The sequence below is a fragment of the Arachis ipaensis genome, chromosome B1 (assembly GCF_059453495.1).
Source record: "Arachis ipaensis isolate K30076 ecotype BB chromosome B1, ASM5945349v1, whole genome shotgun sequence".
In the NCBI taxonomy this organism is placed as follows: Eukaryota; Viridiplantae; Streptophyta; class Magnoliopsida; order Fabales; family Fabaceae; genus Arachis; species Arachis ipaensis.
In genome coordinates, this window is record NC_142436.1 from 145,573,002 (window position 1) to 145,596,258 (window position 23,257).

Sequence of the window (23,257 nt, forward strand, 5' to 3'; positions counted from 1 at the left end):
GGTGAAATCGTTTTTGAAGAAGAAGAAGCAGTAGAAGATGAGGAGGAGAAAGAGAAAGAGTTCTGAATTATACATAAGATGTATTTTAACAAATTTTGGGTGTATTTCTTTAAATCCTTTGGGTGTATTTTCTGTAATCCTTTGGGTGTATTTCTATAATCGTTTGGGTAAATTCCTGTAACCGTTTGGGTATTTATGTAATTCTTTGGGTGTATTTCTGTAATCATTTTGGGTGTACTTCTGTAATCGTTTGGGTGTATTTCTGAAGTTCCATTATCTTTAAAAGGATTACAGAAATACACCCAAAGGATTACGAAAAATACACCCAAAAGTATTTAAGAAATACACCCAAAATTCGTTGCATAATTTAAAACTCTTTCTCTTTCTCCATCATCTTCTGCTGCTTCTTCTTCTTCAAAACGATTTCAAAGCTTGATTTCAGAAACTATGAAAATCGAAAAAAAAAACGAAGAGGAAGAGGAAGAGGAAGAGGAAGAGGAAGAGAAGAAGAAGAGGAGGAAGAGGAACCGTTCTAAGTGTAGCGCTTTGAAAATAGGAAACATTGAATAACGCATTAAAAGGCCTAGTAATTTGTAAGACTTGTAAGTCAAAAAGACTTGTATGTGTAGCACTCCTCTTTTACATAATGGATATCTTTTACATAATTGGATTATGATGAGACTTTTACATTTTAGATAGTGGTAAATGATAATGGATCAATACAATATTCATGTAAAATAAATGCAACAAATATTTTCAAAATAAAGATTAATATCTCTGGTCAGTTATAGATCTTAAGATCTACTTATTGCAAAATTATTGGCACGTAACCCACGGGAGAAATTCATTTCTAATTCACGGGTCGAGGAAAATAATCTGAGAATGGGAAGATTGATATCTTTCAAAATTCCTTTTTGGAACTATATAAACCCCACATCGGAGATTCTATAGAGGGAAGAGTAGAGAGCTGCATATAAAAGAAGGGAAGCAGCATGATAGACTCTTAACCTGTCCTGTCAGGGGGTGAAAGGCGACTTGTTAATGAACGTATAGTGACGACGGGTCGCGCCAACACCTATTAGTGCGAACACACTATTCTCCGACGAGTAAGACCTGCCCTACTTTGGCGGGGCTTGCCCGTCAATTTTTGGAAGCTTCTCCACTTAGGAGAGGCTACCCAAGCTTAATTCAATTCTTAATTGTTACGTTTGTTCCATCTATCTGTGTAATGGTATTCCTCTTCTATGCCAGTTAATTGAGAAACGGGTCCAATTAGACATTGAAGGTTAGATCAATAAATTATTATATAATTAGGCATTCCGCAATCATTAACATCCTTTGTGGCCATATTTGTTCTGTAGTATTGTATTTGCAATTGTATTTCACATTATCACGTCAAAGCTACTATCTTTCTCTAGTTCTCGAATTAGTAGTTCCATCATCCTCTTATACATGGGCATGTAATGATCATTTATCATCGTTTTTGAAAGCCTGAGCTTGCTATATAGCTCTCTGGGTGTTTCATATAAGCAGACCCGCTCCTCAACGGGTCCATTGGAATTTGAATTAGAATCACCAGATGAAGGTACAGGGACAATATGCATGATTCTTCCTGGGGGATAAAATCGTTGGTTATCCAAGTTGTCGGATGTGATCGAATTACTGCTTTCTGCTGCATCAACAAACTGATTCTCTTCTTCGATTATTTCTTTTGCTGCGGCTGCCTCTTCTTCCCGAGCCTGAATCTCGGTGATATTGTCCTTCTGCTGGAGCTCCTGCTCCAGTTGGGACCATAATTCGCCTTCAGTGATGCCATCCACAGTGGAAGTGGTAACGTACTGATTAGCAGGGAGGAGTTTTTCCTCTTCATCCGTGTCATCGTGGACAGATCCTCCACTTGATGAACTAGGTTCATCATTACTAAGCATATGATCTCTAACTACCTCTTCAGTAAAAAGAGATTCCGCAGTTCTCTTGGCTACTACAGAAGTTTCTGCTGAGTTCTCCAGTTTGGAGTTTGGTAGTGGGCCAACACTCCGACGACGTGCACTCATGCAGGACCATGATGACAATGATGAGCGAGTTCTGACTACAGCTTCAGCAACACTTTGTGCACGCTTCATCACAACCTGCGAGTATAAAATCCTTCTTTTGAGATGCTGTAATTAATATCGTTGAAACTGCTTGAACACCAGCCTTTATCAAGATCCATGGACTTGGATGATTGCAAGGGAAAAAACTTGGCAACATCCAAAAAATATGTATTTGGAAGAAATTGCATCTTTGAAGACTTTCAACATCAAATAGAGAAGGAAGGCTGATACAACCTGGGTGCTACTGGTTACTGGCTTCAAAAGCGCTCCTGCATCAGCTACTCTTGCTTTAGCGCTAGATATAGATGGCAACCGGGATCCAAGTGCAGTTGCAGAGCGGTAGACAACATTCAGGACCTTTGTATGCTCAACTTGATCTCGTAAATCATTCAACCATGATGATGCTGTGACCTAAATAAAACTAGAGTGAGTAGAGAAAGAATAACTTCCTTACACATAACATCAGAAATTCATTGACAACAATATTCCACAAAACCATATAAAGTAGGGAGAACTTAATAGAGCACCTCAGAACGAAGATCATCGACAGAGGAAGTTGAGAACGTAGGCACTAGATCTGAACCATTTATAACAGTGGTGATAAAGTGCTTCCCTGATTCAGCTAATTCCCATGTCATACAGGCAGCTGAAAAATGACAATTAAGAAGGAACTTAGAAATAATGATTATGAAGAGAAGGCAAAGTTTCCTTATTAGAGAAATCCAACCTCATAAAACATATGCAATAAGCAAAATATTCGGTTAGAATCATGAACAAAGATCACGTATACACTGAAACCAAAATAGACATTCCCACTGGGAAAACAAACTGAATCCTTTGGTCCCAAGTTATGACCAATATCAGACTACGTAGCTGAACACATCTCATGATTGGACGTCACAAATTTGAAATCGCACATCACCACCAAACTCATTACAATAGCACCATCTTATGGCCACTATGCAACTTATTATTGATCCATTATGAAAAGAGGAATTTCAAGTAACTTGCACAAATTAGTAAAAGATTATTTATTGAGTTTCACAATGCAAAATATACTGAATTAGCACAATACTCAATTCAAAATTAACTTCGGATATTAAGAATTCAGTAGAGCTACATACCTGGGGCAAATGTGACGCATGTGCTTGAAGAGAACTCTTTTTGTTCTCTAAGAATATAAGTTAACAGTGCAGCAGTACCACCACCAAGTGAGTGCCCAACAATCTATGACAACATAAAAGGGGATGTGTTGCACAATGAAATAATTCGTATGTTTTCAATTGGAAGAAAAAGAAGATCCTGAAAGAATATAGAGTCTAAAGTGATATAGTTTAAAATAACAAATAAATAAATGAAAGGAAAAAGAAGTACTCCAATATTTTTTTTATTATTGAGTGAGTTCTTAATTCAGCATACAGAGCTATAGCACTAATAATGTTCTTCCAAGCACAATGAAGAATAATACCTTGACTTTAAAGTCAGCACATTCACCAAGAGCCTTATGCAATGTCGGAGTGCAGAGCTTTGCAATCCAACGAGCTGCAGCCACCATACCACAGTGTGCATATCCTAAAACCAAGTTGCTCACCCCACCATCATTTAAAACAGAGTGGTGGAAAGGGACGACAGCACCCATTGCAGCTGTTAGAGTATCTTTTATGCTATGAGTTCCCCGGATCAATAGAAGAAAACATTTTGATTGTGTATCCCGTATAATTGTGAAAGCAGGCTTCAGAAGCTGTTATAACATTACAATGACATAAAATTGACGAGACTATGTTGAAACATTTTGCAGTTGAAAATAGCATAGAACCATAGGAAAGGTCCAAAGAGGCAAATACATATTATCTACCCCAAAAAAAAAAAAAAGAAAAAGGAGAGTTTTTTGTAAGATGCATCGAGTAACACATGGAAATAGATTAATTATGGAAAATAGAGTGGCAATAATAATTCAGAAGTAGAAGTGTAGAACACATGTTAACAACACTCGGCGCCCAGCAGCCATGTCTAAGGAACGCAAAACTGACGATTTAAAATTATAAAAAGCAACAATAATGACATCTAGCAATCTTCATGGCCTATTTTGCCATTACCCTACTGTGAGGATTTTTATCAAATCGTACAATAAGCACACAATGATTAAGAAAGATTTAAACAAAAAAATACTACGAAAATTATGTCCGATACAATAAAACTCTCCACCTACGGTTTATTTTCTGACACAAACACATTCTATATATATATATATATATATATATATATATATATTAAGGCAGCATGAAATTCTGTTTTGGAAAATAAGTTTACATGCATGTAACTAATTTTAGTCCTAAAAAATATTGTATTTTATATTTCCTTAAAAAATATATATTTTTTTTAATTTTTTGTAGGATTGTTTATGGTTATTTTAGTTAGAAAGCAAGACGGAACCAAGCCCAAAAAATGTCACAAAATCTCAGCATGTGATTCAATTCATTAATGAACAGAGTATATAAATAACTGAGAAGGAGAGTGAAGAAGGAAGAAGAACGCACCCCAGCTTTGGGCTTCTGAAGGAGAACATGCTCCGGGGAGAATCCGGCGGAATCTAAGAACACCGGAAACGGCTTCTTTGAGAAGAGCATGCACATTGTCAGCAACCTCAACAGCTCACGCAGCTCCCCAACTATCTCACGCCCTTTCAATTCCACACAACCACTCCCTCCGTATACACTCGCGACTACTACATTACCCTGCAAAGTTCAAAACCCTTATAATTGAAGAGGAATTGAGAATTCCGAATTTGTAATTTGGAAATTGGAGATGAACCTGCTTGCGCATGAAGTAGTTGATGCCGAACGCCAAGTCTCCGATGGGCCACTTTCCGAGAGTCTCCGAGTACGTGAACCTCAAAGTCTCCGAGAGCGTCACGATCGACTCCAAGAGATTCGCCGGCGCCTGAGCTGGCCTCCGAGCAAACCTCCTCCTCACCGTTCTGCTCAGTCTCGACGAATCCATGCCTCCTCCTCCTCCTCCTCCTTCTTCTTCTTCTTCTTCCTTTCTAGAAAGGAGCTTCCTGCTGAGCACGAGGTACATGAGCACCGCAGCTCCGGCGGCGGTGGCCATTGTCCCGGCGGCCATGGATTCAGCTGGGAATGGCGATTGGAGAAGCCACTACGTAATGCGAATGGAATATCTAGCCTTCAAGAAATTAGGGATTTAGGATTGGGAATTGGAGAGGATTGAGTGTGAATTGGAAAAATTGAAACGTAGGTGAAAGGGTGAAGAACTGAGGACGTGCCTTTCTGGGAGGGAGATACTTGGTTCATTATGACCATAATGCCCTCGCTTGATTTTAGAGTGTTCTAGAAATCATGGTGGGTAAAACGGTCATTAGGTTTTGTGAAGTGTGGGAGAGTGGGCACGTCAACGTTATGGAATGATATGAAACAAATTGGGTCCCATGCACACGCGGGGTTTTCTAGCTAACAATATGCTCAACATCCAACATGACATTACAAATTGACACAACAATCTCATTTGGTTTGACTCCAACAATAATGAGATCAACAGAGATTCAGATTTGTATAAGCTATGGTGCACTGGATCTGGTAGGTTTAATTATACATTGATTGTTCAGCATTTAACAACTGTATTCCAATCCAATAATTGAGTTTATCCGTGTTGCCCTCTTGCATGGGTATTAAAAATCTCATTCGTATGATTAAGTGGGTTGGTATTTGTGAATATTTGACAATGATAACAACGTTGGCCTAATAGTTATTAGTGTAAGGATGGTCGGATTCTCATTGTGAAATACTGGTTGTGTTTATATATACAGATTTTAGTTAAAGATTTTGTTAGGTTATTATTGGTGAAAGTTGTAAAATCTTTTTATAAATGTATAATGAACGTATTAAAAATTTAAGTTTTGTATATTAGTTAAATCCTTAATTATATTACTACAAGAAAGGTACTAATAGCTACAGTATGTACTAAATTATACTATGGTTTCCAAATATAGATTGAAAGACCAAAAAGATGAGTCTAATTTTGATTTACTTTGAACTAAATTCATTATTTGTAATCAGTAATGACAATTCAACTAATAGATGTAAAATGTGACCTATTTGATTGATATGACAAAATAGGGCAAAAAACCATATTAAGCCACATGCAGAAAAGTTTAACCAAAATACGCCAAACAGAAATTTGTTTCAGCAATAAGCCAGGAGGCATTTTTATATAAATCGAACCAACAAGGTTCGAACTCTATTAGCAAGTAATTCGAACCACATTGGTTCGAACTACCACTAAAAAAATGTGAATAATTCGAACCGGTCAGGTTCGAACTAGGAGAGCATGTAATTCGAACCGGTTGAGTTCGAATTATGTGGAGATTAGTCAAGTGTAATAAATCGAACCAGGCTGGTTCGAATTATGGGAAGAGAGGTCGACTGAAGTAATTCGAACCAAGCTGGTTCGAATTACATGTACCTGGTTCGAACCAAAGAGTGGCTGATTGTTATAATTCGAACCAGCCTGGTTCGAATTACATGTATCATGGTTCGAACCAGGTTAGTTCGAATTAGTAGGAGTCAGAGCTCTATATAAACGCTGTAAACGTGATTTGCTCTCATTAGAGGACTTAAGATGGCTAGCGAAGAGGAGAGTTTTGCTGTTTTGGTACACCACAGAGGGTCCATCAAGAGGAAAACTCGGTCCGGAGTGAAGTTCACAGATAAGAATCCTCTCTATATTGTGGTGAATCGAACGACAAGCTATGATGACCTGGTTAGAGCTGTGCTGATGAAACTTGGCCTGGAAGGTGCGAAGCGGATTAAGAAGTTTTTCTATCGCATTCCAGTCACGATCCTGCACGATACGGTGAAGTATGATTGTCTCACGATTGGTAGTGATGAGGACCTCCAAGTCATGTTTCTTTGTCGGAGGCAGTTTCCGGAGGTCCGCACACCAGAGTTGCTGGCAAAGCTGGTTGATGTGGTATCCAGCTCAGGCGGTTCGAACCGGAATACCGCCAATGTAGCCAATGCAGCTGGCTCCAGTTCGATGGCTGCTGTGGCTTCTTCCTCCGTCCCAGTTTACGAGCCAGCGGCCCAACTTGTCGCCTCTCCGTCATTTGCTGTTGATTTGAATGACGGCGTCCGCGACGAGGTAGGATCCTTTGATGTTCTGCCAAACGCTTTACACGGCGTTCCACCGGTTGGCGTCGGAGACGGAGAATTGGGTGATCCTGATGAGGACGACGTTGAGCCCGAAACGATTGAGGAAGATAGCGGGGACGAGCTTGTAGCGGCTGGGCCTGCATTGGCTGGCGGTGGTTCTAGCTCTGGCACACAGCAGTATCCACCATATTTTTCTTCGCTGGACCTGGACGCCATGACGCATGAGGGTGCGCTAGGGCACCCTGTTGGATTCGGAGCTAGAGATGCGGAAGGGAATGCTGGTCTCACAGAGTTCCAAGTTGGTCAGCAATTCCAGGATAAAGATGAGGCCCTGTTAAGTGTGAAGACTTACAGCATCCGGCGAGGGGTACAGTACAAGGTGGTGGAGTCCGATCACCGCCGGTATGTGGGTAAGTGTTCCGAGTTCGGGAATGGTTGCACATGGTTGATTCGGCTAAGTCTCCGGAAGCGCAAGGGCCTTTGGGAGGTCAAACGGTACAATGGCCCTCACACTTGCCTAGCCACATCCATATCAAGTGATCACAGAAGTTTGGATCATTCTGTGATTTCGGCGTTCATTATGCCAATGGTTAGGGCTGACGCATCGGTTAGCATCAAGGTGCTCCTGAACGCCACGGCAGCGCATTTTGGTTTTAGGCCGACTTACAGGAGGGTTTGGATGGCGAAGCAGAAGGCCGTTGGCCTCATCTACGGTGACTGGGATGAGTCATACAGCGAGATACCTAGGTGGGTGTTGGGTGTCCAGCTGACGATGCCTGGTACTGTTGCGGTCCTCAGGACGAGCCCGGTTATAGTTGGAGGACAGGTGGACGACTCTCAAGCTTATTTCCACAGACTTTTCTGGACTTTCCCTCCGTGCATCGAGGCATTCCGGCATTGCAAGCCGCTAGTCAGCATTGACGGCACACATCTATATGGTAAGTATGGGGGAACGTTGCTCATTGCGATTGCACAGGACGGGAACTCTAACATTCTACCTGTCGCATTCGCACTAGTAGAGGGTGAGAATGCGGAGTCGTGGACCTTCTTTCTCTCGCACCTTCGGCAGCACGTGACCCCGCAGCCCGGTCTGCTGGTTATATCGGATAGGCACAACGGCATCAAACCTGCGCTTGAGGCCCCGGACGGAGGTTGGTTACCACCATCTGCGTACCGTGCATTCTGCATACGACACGTAGCTGCTAATTTCGCCCTTACCTTCAAGGGCAAAGACGCTAGGAGGCTTCTCGTGAATGCAGCGTACGCGAAGACTGAGGTTGAGTTTGATTACTGGTTTGATATACTGCGGTCTGAAGACCCGGCGATGTGTGATTGGGCGAACCGTATTGATTACTCCTTGTGGACGCAGCATCGCGATGAAGGGAGGAGATTCGGTCACATGACGACGAATATCTCCGAGTGTGTGAACTCAATCCTCAAGGGTGTAAGAAATCTTCCTGTAGCATCCCTGGTGAAGGCAACATATGGCAGGCTGGCCGAACTCTTTGTTCGCAAGGGGCGAGAGGCTGAGGCCCAGATGGGCACCGGACAGCAGTTCAGTCAGCATTTGGTGAAGTGTATCGAGGCCAACTTGAAGACGGCCAGGTGCTTCACTGTGACGTTGTATGACCGTGATAACTCCGAGTTCACCGTAGCGGAGACCACTCCGACTGGTACTTTCTCCTTGGGTACTTACCGAGTATCGCTTGCCTCCCGGACATGTGACTGTGGGTACTTTCAGGCGCTTCATTTCCCGTGTCAGCACGCACTTGCATGTTGTGCCTACGCACGTGTGAGTTGGAGCTCCTATGTTCACAGCGTCTATCAGATTAGCTCGGTGTTCAATGTCTATCGGATGGGATTCACACCACCAATCCCGGAGGGCTACTGGCCACCCTACGATGGGCCCACGGTGATTCCGGACCCAAACAGAAGGCGTGCGAGAGAGGGGAGGCCTAGATCCACAAGGATACGGACGAATATGGATGAGTCAGATCCAAACAGGCCAAAACGGTGTGGCCTTTGTCGCCAACCCGGACACACTAGACGTAGATGCCCACAGGTAGTAGGATCGTCTCAGACAGGGCGAAATTAGTTTCCATGATGTTATTGTTAGTGTTATTTACATTTAAGTTGTCTTGTTAGATGCATTGCTTGACCACGTATGTAACTTGTTGAGATTAATGCATTGAACTTTGGTATTTGTGAGTAGTAATGAATATGTTGTATTCCATTACAACTTATGCTACAGGACTCGTTGATCCTCATTTTAATAACTAAACGAAATCATTATACCTTATCATGTTTCATTTAATACATAAACAGACATAAACAGAGCACTACATAACAAGAGAACTACACCTAACTATCATACATGACTGGAATAGAGGAAAACAAATACATGAAATGTGACTCATCTAAACAGGTGCGAACCAGTACCACAGCGACGTGCTATCCGTGCCCTCTGACCTCGACGGACAAGCGGCTCCTCATCCTCTATCTCGTCATCCTCCTCCTGCGGAGTAGGCTGTACTGGTGGCGCAACACGCAACGGTGCTGCAGACGATGCTGCGATAGAATCTGATGCAGCGGTGAAGGCGGATGTAGGGGTACCTCCAAGACGAAACTGCTGACCAGCGGATGAGGATGGAGGCTCGTTCAGATCAACATCTAAGGGGGCCTGGATCCCTGAGGTATGGCCAGCTCTGCGGGGGGTCACCTCACCCTGCATGATGGCGGTGATCTCATCTAGGAAGCGTGGACTCCCGAAGTCTCCAACAAACGAGTCTGACCCAACAAAGTCTGCCCACTGTGATCCTGATATGCGCCAAGGTGTACCACCCTGCTCAGCCTGATCATCCGCTGGCACACCAACGAAGTAATCTCCAAGCGGGCCCGCTCCAGGTCCAGGTCCAGCGTCACCAGTGTCAGCCCCGTCACCTAGCCCTGTGCCATACCACTCACCTCCATGACCGCCATCGTGTGTACTAGTACCTCCATCGTGTGTGCATCCTCCAACGTGGCCAGGCTGGTCGTCATCGTCGTCCCCATGGTCAGAACCACTCCTCGCCGTCTGATCCGGCCACCTCCACTGACGCTGGCTCCTCCGTGTCCCTACACCCATCCTCCTCTCAACCCTGCGCCTGTCAGGCACGTCATCCGGCCGATCCATGTCAGGCACACGCCCCGGACCCCGCTGTGAGGCCTCAACTGGTATAGGAACTGATCTCGGATCCCCCAGCTGAGTGTCCGGTGCCAGGAACCTCTTCCCATGCTGACTCCACCACTGAAGGAACTGATGAGACGGTCCAGGGTCGGCAACAACATCGAACCTCAATACACTGTCCTGACGAGCGTCCCAGTATGCATGCCACTTCGGCATGGAAGAGGGGAACCATCGATCGCCGCCTCTCCCGTCCTTGGACATCAGAAAGTCGATGTTCAAGGCGGGACGCGGAGGGGCCTGTACCCCTCCAAACTGAGGAAGAACACGATCTATCTGATGCCACTCTATGACAGCAAAGTAGATCAGCGCGGTCACAGAGCGCCACACCGCCATGTGCCGAGGCTCCAAAACCTCCGGGTGCAACACCTGAAGTACGTCGGGGCTACTGTACGGCATCCATATAAACTGCAGAACAAACTCACAATTATCAGGGCAACTGTACGAGCCAAGTGTAAAATATTTAACTAAAAGAGCATCAGTTATTAATTAGCATACTAACCTCCCTGGACTGTAACCGGTCTATCCTAAGCCTCCATGCCCGCACTCTCGGACCCTTCTCGCTACCGGAAGGGTTGTAACCTGCCCATCTGCACCATACATATGAGTTACATATACTGATATATGTGTTTACATTATGCAACAGAGTATTAACATACACGCAATTCTGTAAGTCATATTGAAAAAGAATAGGCCCAGTATAGTACCTCGACGCCAAAGGCCAGCTGAAGGCCTCATATCCTGTAGGCCTAAACTGAGGAAACCGCCAAAAGATCCAAGACTGCAGTAGCTGGAGCGGGCCCGCTAACTTCACAACATGTCTGTTTGCCACCCTGCACATGCACCGGTACAACCAGGCCAGTGCTGCCGAACCCCAGCTGTACGTACCCAGCTCCTCCAGCCTCGCTACATATGGAAGCCATCTAATGTGAATCCGGTTGCCAGACTTGTCCGCAAACAGCTGCGTGCCCAGCAACATCATGATGTACGCCCGGACATATCGGCGAACAGTCTCATCATCTGCATCCTCAGGGCACTCACCAAAGGTCTCCTGAAACCAGGTGCAGTTCACTGCATACTTCTGAACCTGACTGGGAGGAGGTATAACTCCTAGCAACTCCTGGAACCAGACCCAGGGTGGACGGCCGCCATCGATGTATATATGAAACTCTGACAGGCACCCGCTCACGTAACGGCCATCGACAGGCAAACCCAGCTGGTATGCCACGTCCTGGAGTGTGATCGTGCACTCTCCGAACGGCATATGAAATGTGTGCGTCTCGGGACGCCATCTCTCCACGAATGCACTGACGAGCGCCTCGTCTAGCCGGAACCACCGGTCGTTCAGCCTTGCAAGATGGTATAGCCCTGCCATCTGCAAGTATGGAACGTATCTATCATCAAGACGCATGCCCTGCTGCCGCCTCATGCTCCTAATGCATCGCTCGGGCTGCGCATGAAAAGAAACGCATACTGAGATATATAACTACACAGGTTTTACAGTAAACCGGTTCACATAAACCGGTTTACAGTTAACCGGTTCACATAAACCGGTTTAAAGTAAACCGGTTTACATAAACGGGTTTACATAAAACGGTTTCCATAATCCGGTTTACATTAACCATTTCGCTAAATTAAACAGCATAACATCACATGAAAGATAACTAACTGGAAAACAAACCCTAAACCACACAACTAAACCGCTAGCATATACCACAATTAACGAGAGCCATTAACAAGAAAGAAATTCAATAAACCGGCTTACTTAAACCACCTAACATTAAACAACTACCCTAAACCACATATAAAAACCGCTTGTAAAAACCGCTAACAAAAACCGCTAACATAAACCACCAACATAAACCACTACCAAAAACCACTGACTTAAACCACTAACAAAAACCACTACCCTAAACCACTAACATAAACCACTAACTAATACCACTAGCTTAAACCACTATCATAAACCACCTATATAATCCCCTCACCTAAACCACCTACATAAACCACTAACATAAAGTACCGTCTAACCAGGATACAAAACCACTAAAGCACAACTAACGCTTGAATCAAAAATATTTCCGTACTAACCTCGTCGTTGATGACCCCGGCTATATGAGCGACTCCGTCCAACCGATATAACTGTGCCGGATCGTCCCCCATCAGCAGAGTAGTCCGTTCAGGTCTTCCTCGGAGAGAATCTGGGTCGTTTTCTCTGAGATTTTGTGGGGTAGGGGTGAAGGGATAATGGTTCGAATGAGGGTGATTCGAACTCCTTATATACTTGAATCACACCTAATTCGAACCAGCCTGGTTCGAATTATGAAGGAGTGCATTAGGAGTAATTCGAACCGGCCCGGTTCGAATTACATGGAATCGATTTCAAAGCATAATTCGAACCAACCTGGTTCGAATTATGTATGAGAGAAGTTCGAACCAGGGTGGTTCGAATTATGTATGGGAGGAGTTCGAACCTTACTGGTTCGAATTATTCAAATACCTACAACACTAAATCGAACCAGGATGGTTCGAATTATGAAGGAGAGAAATTCGAACCAGCTTGGTTCGAATTATATTAAAATACACTTTGGCTCATTGCTGAAACGAAATTGGATTTGGCGCATTTTGGTTACACAATTCTTGCTTTGGCTCATTATGGTTTTTTGCCCGACAAAATATGAATAAAAACTATTAATGTAAACTTTCCTTGCATAAATCCAAAATAAAAACCAATCAATTTTCTTTTTTTCTTTGGACAGGGCCAATCAATCAACCTTCTTTCGTTTCCATTTTTATTTTCTTAGCTAGCTTCCAGACTCATCATAACTGTTGCTATGTTTGAAAGGCATGTGGCCCAATAGTCCATAAAAAACAAAAGCTTGCAATTTTTGGTGAACGGGCTGAGATTAGTGCTGAACTCACACTTAGAGCCCAACAACTCTCCTCCTATGTTAGAGAGTGCCTTCAACATAAACAAGGTAGAGAAAATCGAAATTTTACTTGAAATTGAAAAAGTAAATTAAGAACGTAAAACATAAAATTTTAAAAAGATTTAAATTGTAAAATTTTTAGAATTAGTATAAATTTCATAAAATCGATAGACTTATTTAAAATTGTAATATCAGAAGATTTTAAGAGTTAAATCGATATTCTAACTACTATCGTCATAAGTACGTAAAAACCAATCTTTTTGAACCCAAAAATAAAGGGAAAAATAAAAGGAAAAACAAATCTCTGAATGTTGACCAACAAATAGACTATAGAATCAGTTATTCTATTGATTGACCAAACATTTTCCTAATCGGGTAATGCTAGTGAGACAAAAAATTCAGCCAAAATTTGACTTATTTAGCATTCATTAATTATTGCGACAATTAATGAATGCTAAATAAGGCAAGTTCTGGTTGATTTTGGCTAATATTTTTTGGTTACCAAACATTTCCCTAATCTTAATTATAAAATTAATTTTAGTTATTCAGCTCAATCATAATTAAGACTAGCGAAATACTTAATTCTGTGGTACTCTTGACATGCTTCTAACAAATTATATCCATTTATGAACTTTACTTGTGTCATATGGTTTACTTAAACAGTAGCTATACCTTTTTATATCTTCAATTGAAAGTTACCATTGGCGAGTCCCAATTCCCAAATACGTTCAAAATATGAAGGCTCAAAGTGCAAAACTTTTCCTTCCTTTATTATCTTATTATTATTCCCCTTTCTCTTTTCCAAAGGCGTCGAAAGCATATGTTATAATTGACCCTAATGGTGCAAAATTAATCAATGAACTGGTAATACATAATTATATACTGGGACATTCATAAATCATAATTAACCAAATAACTATCAGAATGGCATACACTTCGATTTTCCACCCCAAATTCCGCATTTCCTCTTGAGTTTTGAAATCCAGCAGAGCATGTTGACCTATACATTGGATTATGGAGCAGCATAAAATAATTTATATAATAATAAAATTTGTACAATCTTACCTTACGGGAATTTGTCCCTTTGCACAAAACAAAAGCTTATGTTTGGATACAGTTGCTTCACTTACCAATACATTAACGGAATAATAGAATTGATTCTATTTCTTGGATTCAAACTAGTGCAATATTCAATGAAGAGGAACAGTCTACTGAATTAGTAGTTTGTAACACTCGAAAAGAGTAGAGTTTTTTAGAATAATATAAATTCAATAATTTCCACTTACTCAAAAGATGATATACATTAAGCTAAAACCTATCAATCTCAATTATGTGCATACTTGAAATGGTTTCAAGCTGTGTAAGAATTTAAGGCCAAAACCAACTTCAACGAGGACAAACTAACTTTCCTCTCAAAAGCAAGTTTGTTAAATTTTCCTTCACCTAAGACCCAACCAACACGTGATAATGAATTCCAAGAACAATGAGGAAAAACAAATTATACGATCTTTTGAACATAGGGATACAAGGTGGGGACCTATTAGTATTTTTTTAAGCCTATAGCTTCAACAGGGCATTATATCGAGTGGGACAAGACAACCCTACTTAAACGCTCTCATCCCTTCTTCACGGGTAATTTCTCATTGAATTTAAAGATATGGTACAAAAATAATATTTCCATCTACCTACTACATTGCCACAACCTCCAAAAACTCTTCCAAACTTTCATATCACATATTTCATCTGCTTCAGTTAGTGTTATTAAACGGGTTTTCCCTACCACAAAATGCAAGGTAGTGTTTCCTTTTCATAAATGCTACTAATCTAGAACCCGGTGGGCGGGGGATGAAGTAAATCAAGAAATATATCCGAAAATAGAATTCTTGAAAAAATAAATATATAAGATTTTTTAATCCATCGCATATCTAAATTTTGTTTAAGAGTCGGCTGGTAGCCAATGAGTAACTTCATCCACAAAACATAAGTCAAATATTCGATACTTGTTTAAATGAATGAGTAAGCTAATCAATTAGTCTATGTAATTTGTGAGTTTAACTTAGGAGGTTCCGTTTTTAGCCAGAGGCAGAGGGTATGTTACTACCAATTTGTTGGAACAAGAAACAATAAGGGGCAAAATGCACCACCCCAGATCCTAGTAGCTCTCAAGAATTGTCACGTGGAGACAGTAACATTAACCTCGCTGTGTTCGTAGCAAGTGAGGCAGGCACAGTAAAAAATGCAAAATCTCCTCCGTAAAGGTTGCATCTTTTATCTTAATTAACCGCACCACCTTTTTATTTATTGCTGTCCTCAAAACGCCAACAAGAAGAAAGACACAACCTTCATATTCATTCACTATTTGTGAGTCCCCCCTCTTCTCCTCTCTCTCTTTTTAACGTTTTGTCCTTCACTTTCGCATTCCAAAAACATCATCACAACATATCATATCACCTCTTCAATGGGGATAATGGGACAAGATTCAGATTCCAAGACCCAGTTGGTATTACAGATTTGCTCCATTGCCACCCGTTCTGTGGTGTGTGCTCATAGGCTTCTCTCAAACTCACCCAACCCATCATCTTTCATTGACTGGTATTGCATTCTTGGAGTAAGGTTTCTCACCCTTTTATCCTTCTAGCAGTTTTCATGTCTTGGGTTCTTTCGCAATATTCAAATGTTTCCCATATTGGGTTCTCATAGGTGGAAGAAAATGCAGGGATAAATACCATTCGCAAGAGATACCATAAACTGGGTAAGTTCAATTGCTTTTATGGTTATTGTGTAATCTGCATTTTCTTTCTCTCCAAACTCTGAAAAGAATGAGCAATGTTCTTTTGTGTGTCCTCAGCTCTGCAACTTCATCCAGATAAGAATCAACACCCCAAGGCTGAAATTGCCTTCAAGCTTGTTTCTGAGGTTAGTTTGTGCTATTTTCTTTTTCTTCCATTGGTTAAATGGAATTCATTCTCATCACCATCCCCCATTTTTGTGTAGGCCTATACATGTTTATCCAATGCTGCAAAGAGAAGAGCATTTGACTTGGAGAGACTCAAGAGCTTATGCTTTGAATGCAAAAGAATCCCCAACACATCCAGCAATGCCGGTGGTTCGGGTTTCAAGGCATGGAATATTATCAACATCTCAAGGTCTTTCAAGCTCTGGAGAAACATAAGGGACATGAGAGAGAGATTCAAGGAGGAGGCAAAGGTGATTGAGAACTGTCTGCGAGCGAATTCCATGTCAAGGAAAGAATCTCCTCCCTATAATCCGGTTGGATACCTACAAAGAAGCAAGTCCCTGCACAGATTTGATAGAGAAACCCCTGTTTTCAATCCCTCAGATTATTTGTACCAAGGCTACCCTCATCTGAGGAGCAATGTTTACAAGAATTCTTCCACATATTGGTACCTGCAGACAGAGAGTATGCTGCATAATGCAAGGGAAGGAGCACAGCATGGCTCCCCTATTTTTGAGGTCAAATCTAGGAGTATGTTCACAAGCAAATTTGCTCAAGTCCCATCGCAATGTTAGCTCCATTTTTTGTTTTCTAACATTCAATCAATGCAATGTGATAGCCACATTCTTCGCTACTTTAAACGGGTTTATTGCATTTCATTACAAATTTGTCTCGTGTTCTTTTGAGCCCCCTAGAGTCAAACAGCACAATGATTGATTTAAAAATTAAGGGCAAGATAACTTTGAAAAATTGAATGAACGGACACACACACAAATTTAAAAATAAAAATAAAAAATACACGGTACAATAGCCAATACTTAATGGTGCCCTATTGCTGTAACTCAGGATATGAAAAACCACAATCATTACTTCAAAGTAATCTCAATGAATATATTCTATTGGTTGCCAAAATTTCAACAGAAGCTTTCTCGATACAAAATTTAGTTTAGGCCTTTTAACTCACTTCCTACAATTCAGAGAGAAGGAGAGGGGGGAAGAATTACAGGAACCACAGCAAGACACGGATAAACGTATATTAGCCATTGATACGCTGTGTCATGCTTCAATCCCTTCCCCATGCATCGTACATTACAATTATTTGGTTGATAGTTTTCTGGGCCTCTGGTTCTTGAGAACTCCGCTATCAATCAAAGGCTGCAGCTCTTTCTTTACAAGTCTCTGTACCTTTGAATCTGTTGACTCCAAAAATGCAGAGATAACTTTACAGCTGCATCAACAATGTCAAGCAAAAAATTAAACATAAGAACTCGCAGTCCTTAGCATCCTGATCTGATTTAAGATAACAGAAGAGAAAATGAAGCCTACCTGTGACCTTGTGCCCACAACTCGCTTTTCCCTTTTATAGCTTTCTCCCATAAGGTGGAAGCAAACTTGGGGCAATCCAAAACCAGTTTTCTAATGGTCCGACTGGAATGGAAATTTTCAAGGACATGATCCTCTTCTGAATCATCTGATTTAGGCATTGCTGAAAGAGATGCAACTGCTTCGTGAAGGGAAGTTATCTTATCATCCAAGGTTGGATGCAGTACGCCACCAGAACCACCTGTTGCAACCTGCATTTACCATTCATTTGACAATAAGGTAATGCTTGGTAATAGATTTACAAAACTTGTAAAATTATAATACACAACTTATCTACTACCTCATATAAAACCTCTCTGCCAAAATTTGATCGTATCAGTTCTCCCACATTCTCAATACATATATCAAGAAGACTCTGCATGGTAAGTTACAAGCAAACAGTTTCAGCAAGACTTAACAATTCACAAAATCACAAGCAATTTAACTAATAAAAAAAATACATATTAGTATGTTAGCAAAACCAGTATAATTATGTGAATATAATATCAAGAAACATTTAAATTATCACTTTTTTAGATTCAAACAATTTTAATCAGGAGGATAAGATTTATGAGCAGAAAGAGGCAATAAAACTTAAGGAAAGCATGAAAAGAAATCAAATTAGTAGAAGGAAAGCTAAAGCAACCCACCTCAGCAAGTCCACTTTTGATCAATAGTTCTTGCCTTCTGACAAATGGGTCTTTTTTCCCACTCTCAGCTACATAAGAATCATCCTTAGGAGTGTCACCTTTACTAGATTCATCCACTGCCATTTCTGTGTCTTCCTTGGACTTCTCGACATTAAGTGATACCTTCAAAGCCTCTGTCTGAGTGCTTGTTTCTGACTGATCCTGACAACAATAGAAAACAAATACCTGAGTTATAGAGCTGCTTTAAAGTATATATAATAAAAAGGTTGGTAAAAAAAATAAATAATAAATAAATAATAAAAAATAAAAAACCTTCTGAGACAGAGAAGGAATAGATGAACTCAGGGAAGCAAGTTCATCAGGACTGAAATAGCGTGAACAATTAGGATGTAACAATTGAAGAATTGGTCGTCTTCCATTCTGTAATAATTCACAATAGAAAACAGAAGTTAGGAACAAAATTAAAACCAGAAAGCACATTTGGCTATTTTGTCAGAAACACAGAATAACATTTCTACATTTCCTGCAGAGAAGAGTTGGAAAAAGCTAGGCAGGGATAGAACAGAATGCTAACTGCCAACATTCTACATTTAGCTATTTAAATGTTTGATACATCATATGTGAGGTATAATAGAAGAGACCTTATCCAAAATAAGCTCCCTTAGAGTTGGTTGAAGCTCACGAATGATAACCTGCAACAATAACGCTTTAGTGCTTGATATTAAAAGAAGTCCTAATTTTGTACACAATGACTATCCAAGAGAAAAATCAGAGGAAGAACCAAACCTACCTTTGTTACAAGATTTGTGTCATCAACAACTGAAAATATGCAAACAAGCACCTGAATGTTCAATGAAAGAAACATTCATATTAAAATCTAAATGAAAGGACTACATATGATAAGCAACCACTCAGTCAATACATTTGCACATAACCTAGGTCCAAATTCTCCCAATAGTTATTTCTATATTTATTCAGTCCTCAAATCATTTTTCTTTGCAACTTCCTGTAGGATGGAGGGGTCAGCATGAATCAATCTGGAGCCCACCGACATGTCTAAAGCATAACAGAACTTTAAATAGGCTGGGCAACAAAAAAAATAGTGAAAAAACAAGTTACTTACCAAACAACCATACTGATGATAAGCTGTTTTAGCTATGTGCCCTTTCAATCCTTTAATAATCTTCTTTCTTTCCTGAAAGAGGAACGTAAAGAAGAACGAACCATGTTAGACACAAACATAAGAATACTCTAGTCAAACTTCAATTGATAACAGAGATATTGCAAAAATAAACCTTGGCATTCCCATATTTTGCACAGAGAATTCCAATTTTAGCTCCATCCTTTGTACCAATCATTCTAACAAGGAGTGGACTGGATAACTGCTGTATTATATCTGTGACAGATGACTTTTGAAAAACTCAATTTAGATAACAATAAGATCTATTGCTGTAATTAAATTGTTGGCTGTAACATTATTGGGGGGAAAGGAGAGAAGTACCTGATCAGCAACGCTGAAATATTCCAATAAGACTCGATGTATGATAGAATGATCAACAATCCCTTTCTCTAGAATTGGCTGAATCACTGACGTCATATGTCGGATAACTGAACCCTTTTGTAGACCCAACTTGGAAATTACATCTAACAACCTGAAATACAATTAAAAAAATAAGAAAACATTACAGACACAGAAGTACATAGAGAGAGCAAGCGAACCATAGTGAACAAGATAAGTAATATCAGGAGGATTGCAAGTGGTTTTTGAATTGCAAGCTCCATAAAACATATGGATCATATTAAAATGAGAAATATTCACTAGCAAATATATAACCAAGTTGAGTTTAAAAAATTCAACAAACTATGATTTCTGAGTTGTTTTAGTTTTTTTTTTATTAGCATTGTAAGTACTAATATATAATCAGTCAGGAAATAACTAATTAACTTAAAAGTTGCATAAGCTGCAAATGTTGCACCCCTTTTTCTAAACCCCCACCCAAATTTTTCAGACAGGAAGGATATAAATATAAGATCTCAAAAAGAGGAAGGAAAAAAGAATGTGGAACTGAAGTTTCATCTTTCCTTTCTATCAACCACCATAGATCGGATTATGTCCTTTTGTGCTATTCATACCCTCAAAAAGAACAGCTGCAGTAATGGCCAATAGTTTTTCAAATGTTTCATCCAATTAGTATCAACATAAGATTTACCTGCTCTCCTTCAGTGAAACTAGATCCTTAAACAATTGAAGTTCCGTGGAGTACAATTCTGACAGCAGCTCTTGCTTTTGTGCAGCATTTGATAACTCATAAGCATGCTCAACAACTGCATAGCATGAAGTGGCACATAGATATATAAGGAGAATTAATTTTGGCTAAATGTCGAAACATTCATATGATCATATCATATCATTGCATTTGAATTGCACAGGGTACAAAATGTTAACAGGTGACAATCCTTATCATGCTTTAAAATTAATACAAAGCCATGAAAATAATATTTTTGGATCTTTTTTATTTTTTTTTTCCCATCTGATTTATTCACACGCGAAGCAAGCTAGATTCAAACTAAGCTTCGTGTGAATATACTGCTAGACATACAACACAAGGAAAAAAGGCAAAAACCATTCCACTTGTTAAAACTTTGAATCTGAAACATGAGGTAAACCATGAACAACTGCAAAACACTGATACATACCAACTGACCCAACCATGTGGCGAAGAAGAGGAGCAACATGACCACGAAGAGTGGAGATAAAGCCTGCTAGTTGTTTCTTGGAGGCTGAAAATGTGGAAGGATCACGGATAAGGAAAAAAGTAACATATCACTAGAAACATATTTCAGGTTGACTATTACCATTATCCAGCATCTTCTTTACTAAGTGAACAGAATACGCATTGTACGCTAGGGATAGAAAATGTGGCCTAAGTTCCTCGAACACTGCATCTCTTTCAGCTTGTGAGCAATGCTTGACACAAGTCTACAATTAAAGAGAGAAATAATTGAAGATATTAAAACTGCCAGCTACTCTGAAAGAATGTGAAACCAATTTTTCCTTTACCCTTAAATAGAGATAGAAATTCAGCAAGTTAGCAACATTATATACCTGAAGAACCCGAGAAGAAATGTGAGACCCTGCAATTTCAGGAATTTTCCCCTTCATCTTTTGCAGAGCTTCTGTCACCAGCCTTGAGTTATACAAAATTCCAAAGTAAAACATGAGCAAGAGAAAGAAAACAAAGATAAGGAATTTCATTACTGAAAATCTTTCCTAAATATACATACTTGGCTCTATCCTCTTTGGCAACCTCATGACGCCTCATCTTTTCCCATAGGCGTGCAAGCTCCTGTTTACGATTATTTATTTAATTAACCATAATATCCCAAAGCTGTAAAGATTTTAACTAAACATATCAACAGAATCCAAAGCTTAAAGTTAAATCCCAAATATGAATAAATAAATACACGATGAATGAGCATAAGTACTCACTTGCTCAAGAGTGAAATGGCGCTTCCTCTTCTTTTTCCTAGCCTCCGCAAGTTCCTGAAATCAAACAACAAAATGTTCCACCGATTCAATAACAAAACACAGATTCAAATGCATTTGAAAGCAAATTGGTAACGTTTTAAGACCTTAGCATGAAGACGACGTTCTCGACCTGTAAGGGGAGCCTTCTTGGTCTTGTCTTTAGGAACGGCGTCTGGTTTGCGTGTTTTGAGGGATTTGAAGGGTTTCTTAGAGGCAGAGAGTTTAGGAGCCTTAGAAGGGGATTCATGTGATGCTTCGGCGTTAGAGCCCGAAGCTGGAATCCGCTTCCTCTTCTTGGTGCTTCCATCGTCCTGCTTCTTCGGCGCCATTGAAACTCAATCTCTGAGCCCTGAAGTTGAGTTTAGTTGGAAGAAGAGAGGGGCTCTGTTACGCAGAGCATGAAGCTGGGGTTTTCGACTCCTACCACTAGGGTTTATCTAAGTACCAACAATTACTCATAACAAATAAAAAATCACAACAAAAATATTAAAATTAAATACTGATAAAAGGTATTTCTATTTTATTTGTTCTGCAAATGCAATGAATCAAATGAAAATGATTATGTAATTTGATCCCTTTTTCTAAATAAAATATAAACTGAGAATTTTTTTTCCCTTGATACATTTCAGACTTGTATAAAAAAAAAATTTAAAATTCTGGATCTTGTTTTATCTATAAATTTTAACAAAAATTAATCTAACTTAGAATTTATTTATTTTTTGTTTTTTTCAAAATTTTGTGAATTAAAGAAAAAAAAAGAGTAAAAACAAAAAATATAATTTTATTTTTTTGGTTTTTTTTCTATTTTTTGGGTTTTATTTTTTTACAAATTTAAGAAAGTAAAACAAAATAAAAAGACAACCCAAACATTTTGGAGTCCAATTACATTAAAAGGCCCAAAACAAACTAGGCCCAAAATAACTTAGCCCAACAATAGATGACGAAACTGTACTTGGACTTCTTTTCCATATAATTGAAAATGTATAAGATTATCTGTGGTCCACATTGCCTAATCTTCTTGGGCATGCATGTCTCTGACAAAAACTTTAAAAATAAAGATAGAATTGATTCATGCCAATATGCCATGGTGGTACGATTCTAACAAAGTTGGGTTGCACTTTCCACTAGCATCGACTAGTCCAACAACATTTGGTGCACGCATGATAAGTCCCGGGAATCGGAAATTTAAATTTGGATGTGAAGTCCACGTTGCTGTGTCTCTCAATTCTGAGGAGTAATTAGCGGCAGTGAAAACTGAAAAGAAAGTTCATTGCAGGATGAATCAAACAAAAAACATTCCATTACAATTATTTGTTGTTGTTACTTTTAGGCATGGTAGATTTTGG

At 40.0% G+C, this 23,257-nt stretch overlaps 5 protein-coding genes across 6 annotated transcripts; 3 read left to right on the forward strand and 2 right to left on the reverse strand.

Annotated features, from left to right (window-relative positions):
* Positions 1-1,286: 1,286 nt before the first annotated feature.
* LOC107638829 (uncharacterized) lies at positions 1,287-5,449 on the reverse strand. 2 transcript variants are annotated; one of them, XM_016342229.3, is made up of 7 exons: positions 4,905-5,449; positions 4,631-4,828; positions 3,562-3,834; positions 3,218-3,320; positions 2,621-2,739; positions 2,328-2,504; positions 1,287-2,129 (listed from the first exon to the last, which is right to left on the reverse strand). In XM_016342229.3, exons 1-7 carry the CDS (start codon positions 5,214-5,216, stop codon positions 1,383-1,385), a joined length of 1,929 nt encoding a protein of 642 aa, XP_016197715.2. In that variant the 5' UTR covers positions 5,217-5,449; the 3' UTR covers positions 1,287-1,382. The 2 variants fall into 2 exon arrangements, with proteins under 2 accessions (XP_016197715.2, XP_088358197.1); XM_088502071.1 differs by having other exon boundaries at positions 2,325-2,504; positions 4,905-5,405.
* A 1,696-nt stretch (positions 5,450-7,145) lies between these two features.
* Positions 7,146-8,664, forward strand: LOC148578762 (uncharacterized). Its single transcript, XM_088503186.1, has 3 exons — positions 7,146-7,559; positions 8,028-8,510; positions 8,578-8,664. The coding sequence occupies exons 1-3, from the start codon at positions 7,146-7,148 to the stop codon at positions 8,662-8,664; spliced, it is 984 nt and encodes a 327-aa protein (XP_088359312.1).
* A 134-nt stretch (positions 8,665-8,798) lies between these two features.
* Positions 8,799-9,356, forward strand: LOC148578763 (uncharacterized). The gene has a single exon (XM_088503187.1). The coding sequence runs from the start codon at positions 8,799-8,801 to the stop codon at positions 9,354-9,356; it is 558 nt and encodes a 185-aa protein (XP_088359313.1).
* A 5,460-nt stretch (positions 9,357-14,816) lies between these two features.
* On the forward strand, positions 14,817-17,011 carry LOC107638849 (uncharacterized). The gene is made up of 4 exons (XM_016342250.3): positions 14,817-16,022; positions 16,115-16,166; positions 16,263-16,330; positions 16,409-17,011. Exons 1-4 carry the CDS (start codon positions 15,873-15,875, stop codon positions 16,943-16,945), a joined length of 807 nt encoding a protein of 268 aa, XP_016197736.1. The 5' UTR covers positions 14,817-15,872; the 3' UTR covers positions 16,946-17,011.
* Positions 17,012-17,220: 209 nt separating this feature from the next.
* On the reverse strand, positions 17,221-22,568 carry PUM24 (pumilio 24). Its single transcript, XM_016342239.3, has 17 exons — positions 22,016-22,568; positions 21,873-21,926; positions 21,668-21,729; positions 21,489-21,570; positions 21,239-21,362; positions 21,080-21,163; positions 20,593-20,707; positions 19,884-20,034; positions 19,678-19,791; positions 19,506-19,577; positions 19,173-19,223; positions 19,024-19,074; positions 18,695-18,802; positions 18,383-18,583; positions 18,034-18,108; positions 17,697-17,944; positions 17,221-17,598 (listed from the first exon to the last, which is right to left on the reverse strand). Exons 1-17 carry the CDS (start codon positions 22,238-22,240, stop codon positions 17,466-17,468), a joined length of 1,950 nt encoding a protein of 649 aa, XP_016197725.1. The 5' UTR covers positions 22,241-22,568; the 3' UTR covers positions 17,221-17,465.
* Between the last annotated feature and the right edge of the window lie 689 nt (positions 22,569-23,257).

Coding starts and splice junctions, on each gene's coding strand:
- PUM24 (XM_016342239.3), bottom strand. CDS start 22,240: ATGGCGCCGAAGAAGCAGGACGATGGAAGCACCAAGAAGAGGAAGCGG. Junction 18,803..19,023: donor GGGAGCTTATTTTGGATAAG/GTCTCTTCTATT, acceptor GAATTATTACAG/AATGGAAGACGACCAATTCT. Junction 18,109..18,382: donor TCAAAAGTGGACTTGCTGAG/GTGGGTTGCTTT, acceptor CTTACCATGCAG/AGTCTTCTTGATATATGTAT.
- LOC107638849 (XM_016342250.3), top strand. CDS start 15,873: ATGGGGATAATGGGACAAGATTCAGATTCCAAGACCCAGTTGGTATTA. Junction 16,023..16,114: donor ACTGGTATTGCATTCTTGGA/GTAAGGTTTCTC, acceptor GGGTTCTCATAG/GTGGAAGAAAATGCAGGGAT. Junction 16,331..16,408: donor CCTTCAAGCTTGTTTCTGAG/GTTAGTTTGTGC, acceptor ATTTTTGTGTAG/GCCTATACATGTTTATCCAA.
- LOC148578763 (XM_088503187.1), top strand. CDS start 8,799: ATGGGCACCGGACAGCAGTTCAGTCAGCATTTGGTGAAGTGTATCGAG.
- LOC148578762 (XM_088503186.1), top strand. CDS start 7,146: ATGGCTGCTGTGGCTTCTTCCTCCGTCCCAGTTTACGAGCCAGCGGCC. Junction 7,560..8,027: donor CTGGTCTCACAGAGTTCCAA/GTTGGTCAGCAA, acceptor TTGGGTGTCCAG/CTGACGATGCCTGGTACTGT. Junction 8,511..8,577: donor AAGACGCTAGGAGGCTTCTC/GTGAATGCAGCG, acceptor TGCGGTCTGAAG/ACCCGGCGATGTGTGATTGG.
- LOC107638829 (XM_088502071.1), bottom strand. CDS start 5,216: ATGGCCGCCGGGACAATGGCCACCGCCGCCGGAGCTGCGGTGCTCATG. Junction 2,740..3,217: donor ATGCGTCACATTTGCCCCAG/GTATGTAGCTCT, acceptor GTCATTTTTCAG/CTGCCTGTATGACATGGGAA. Junction 2,130..2,324: donor TAACCAGTAGCACCCAGGTT/GTATCAGCCTTC, acceptor TTATACTCGCAG/GTTGTGATGAAGCGTGCACA.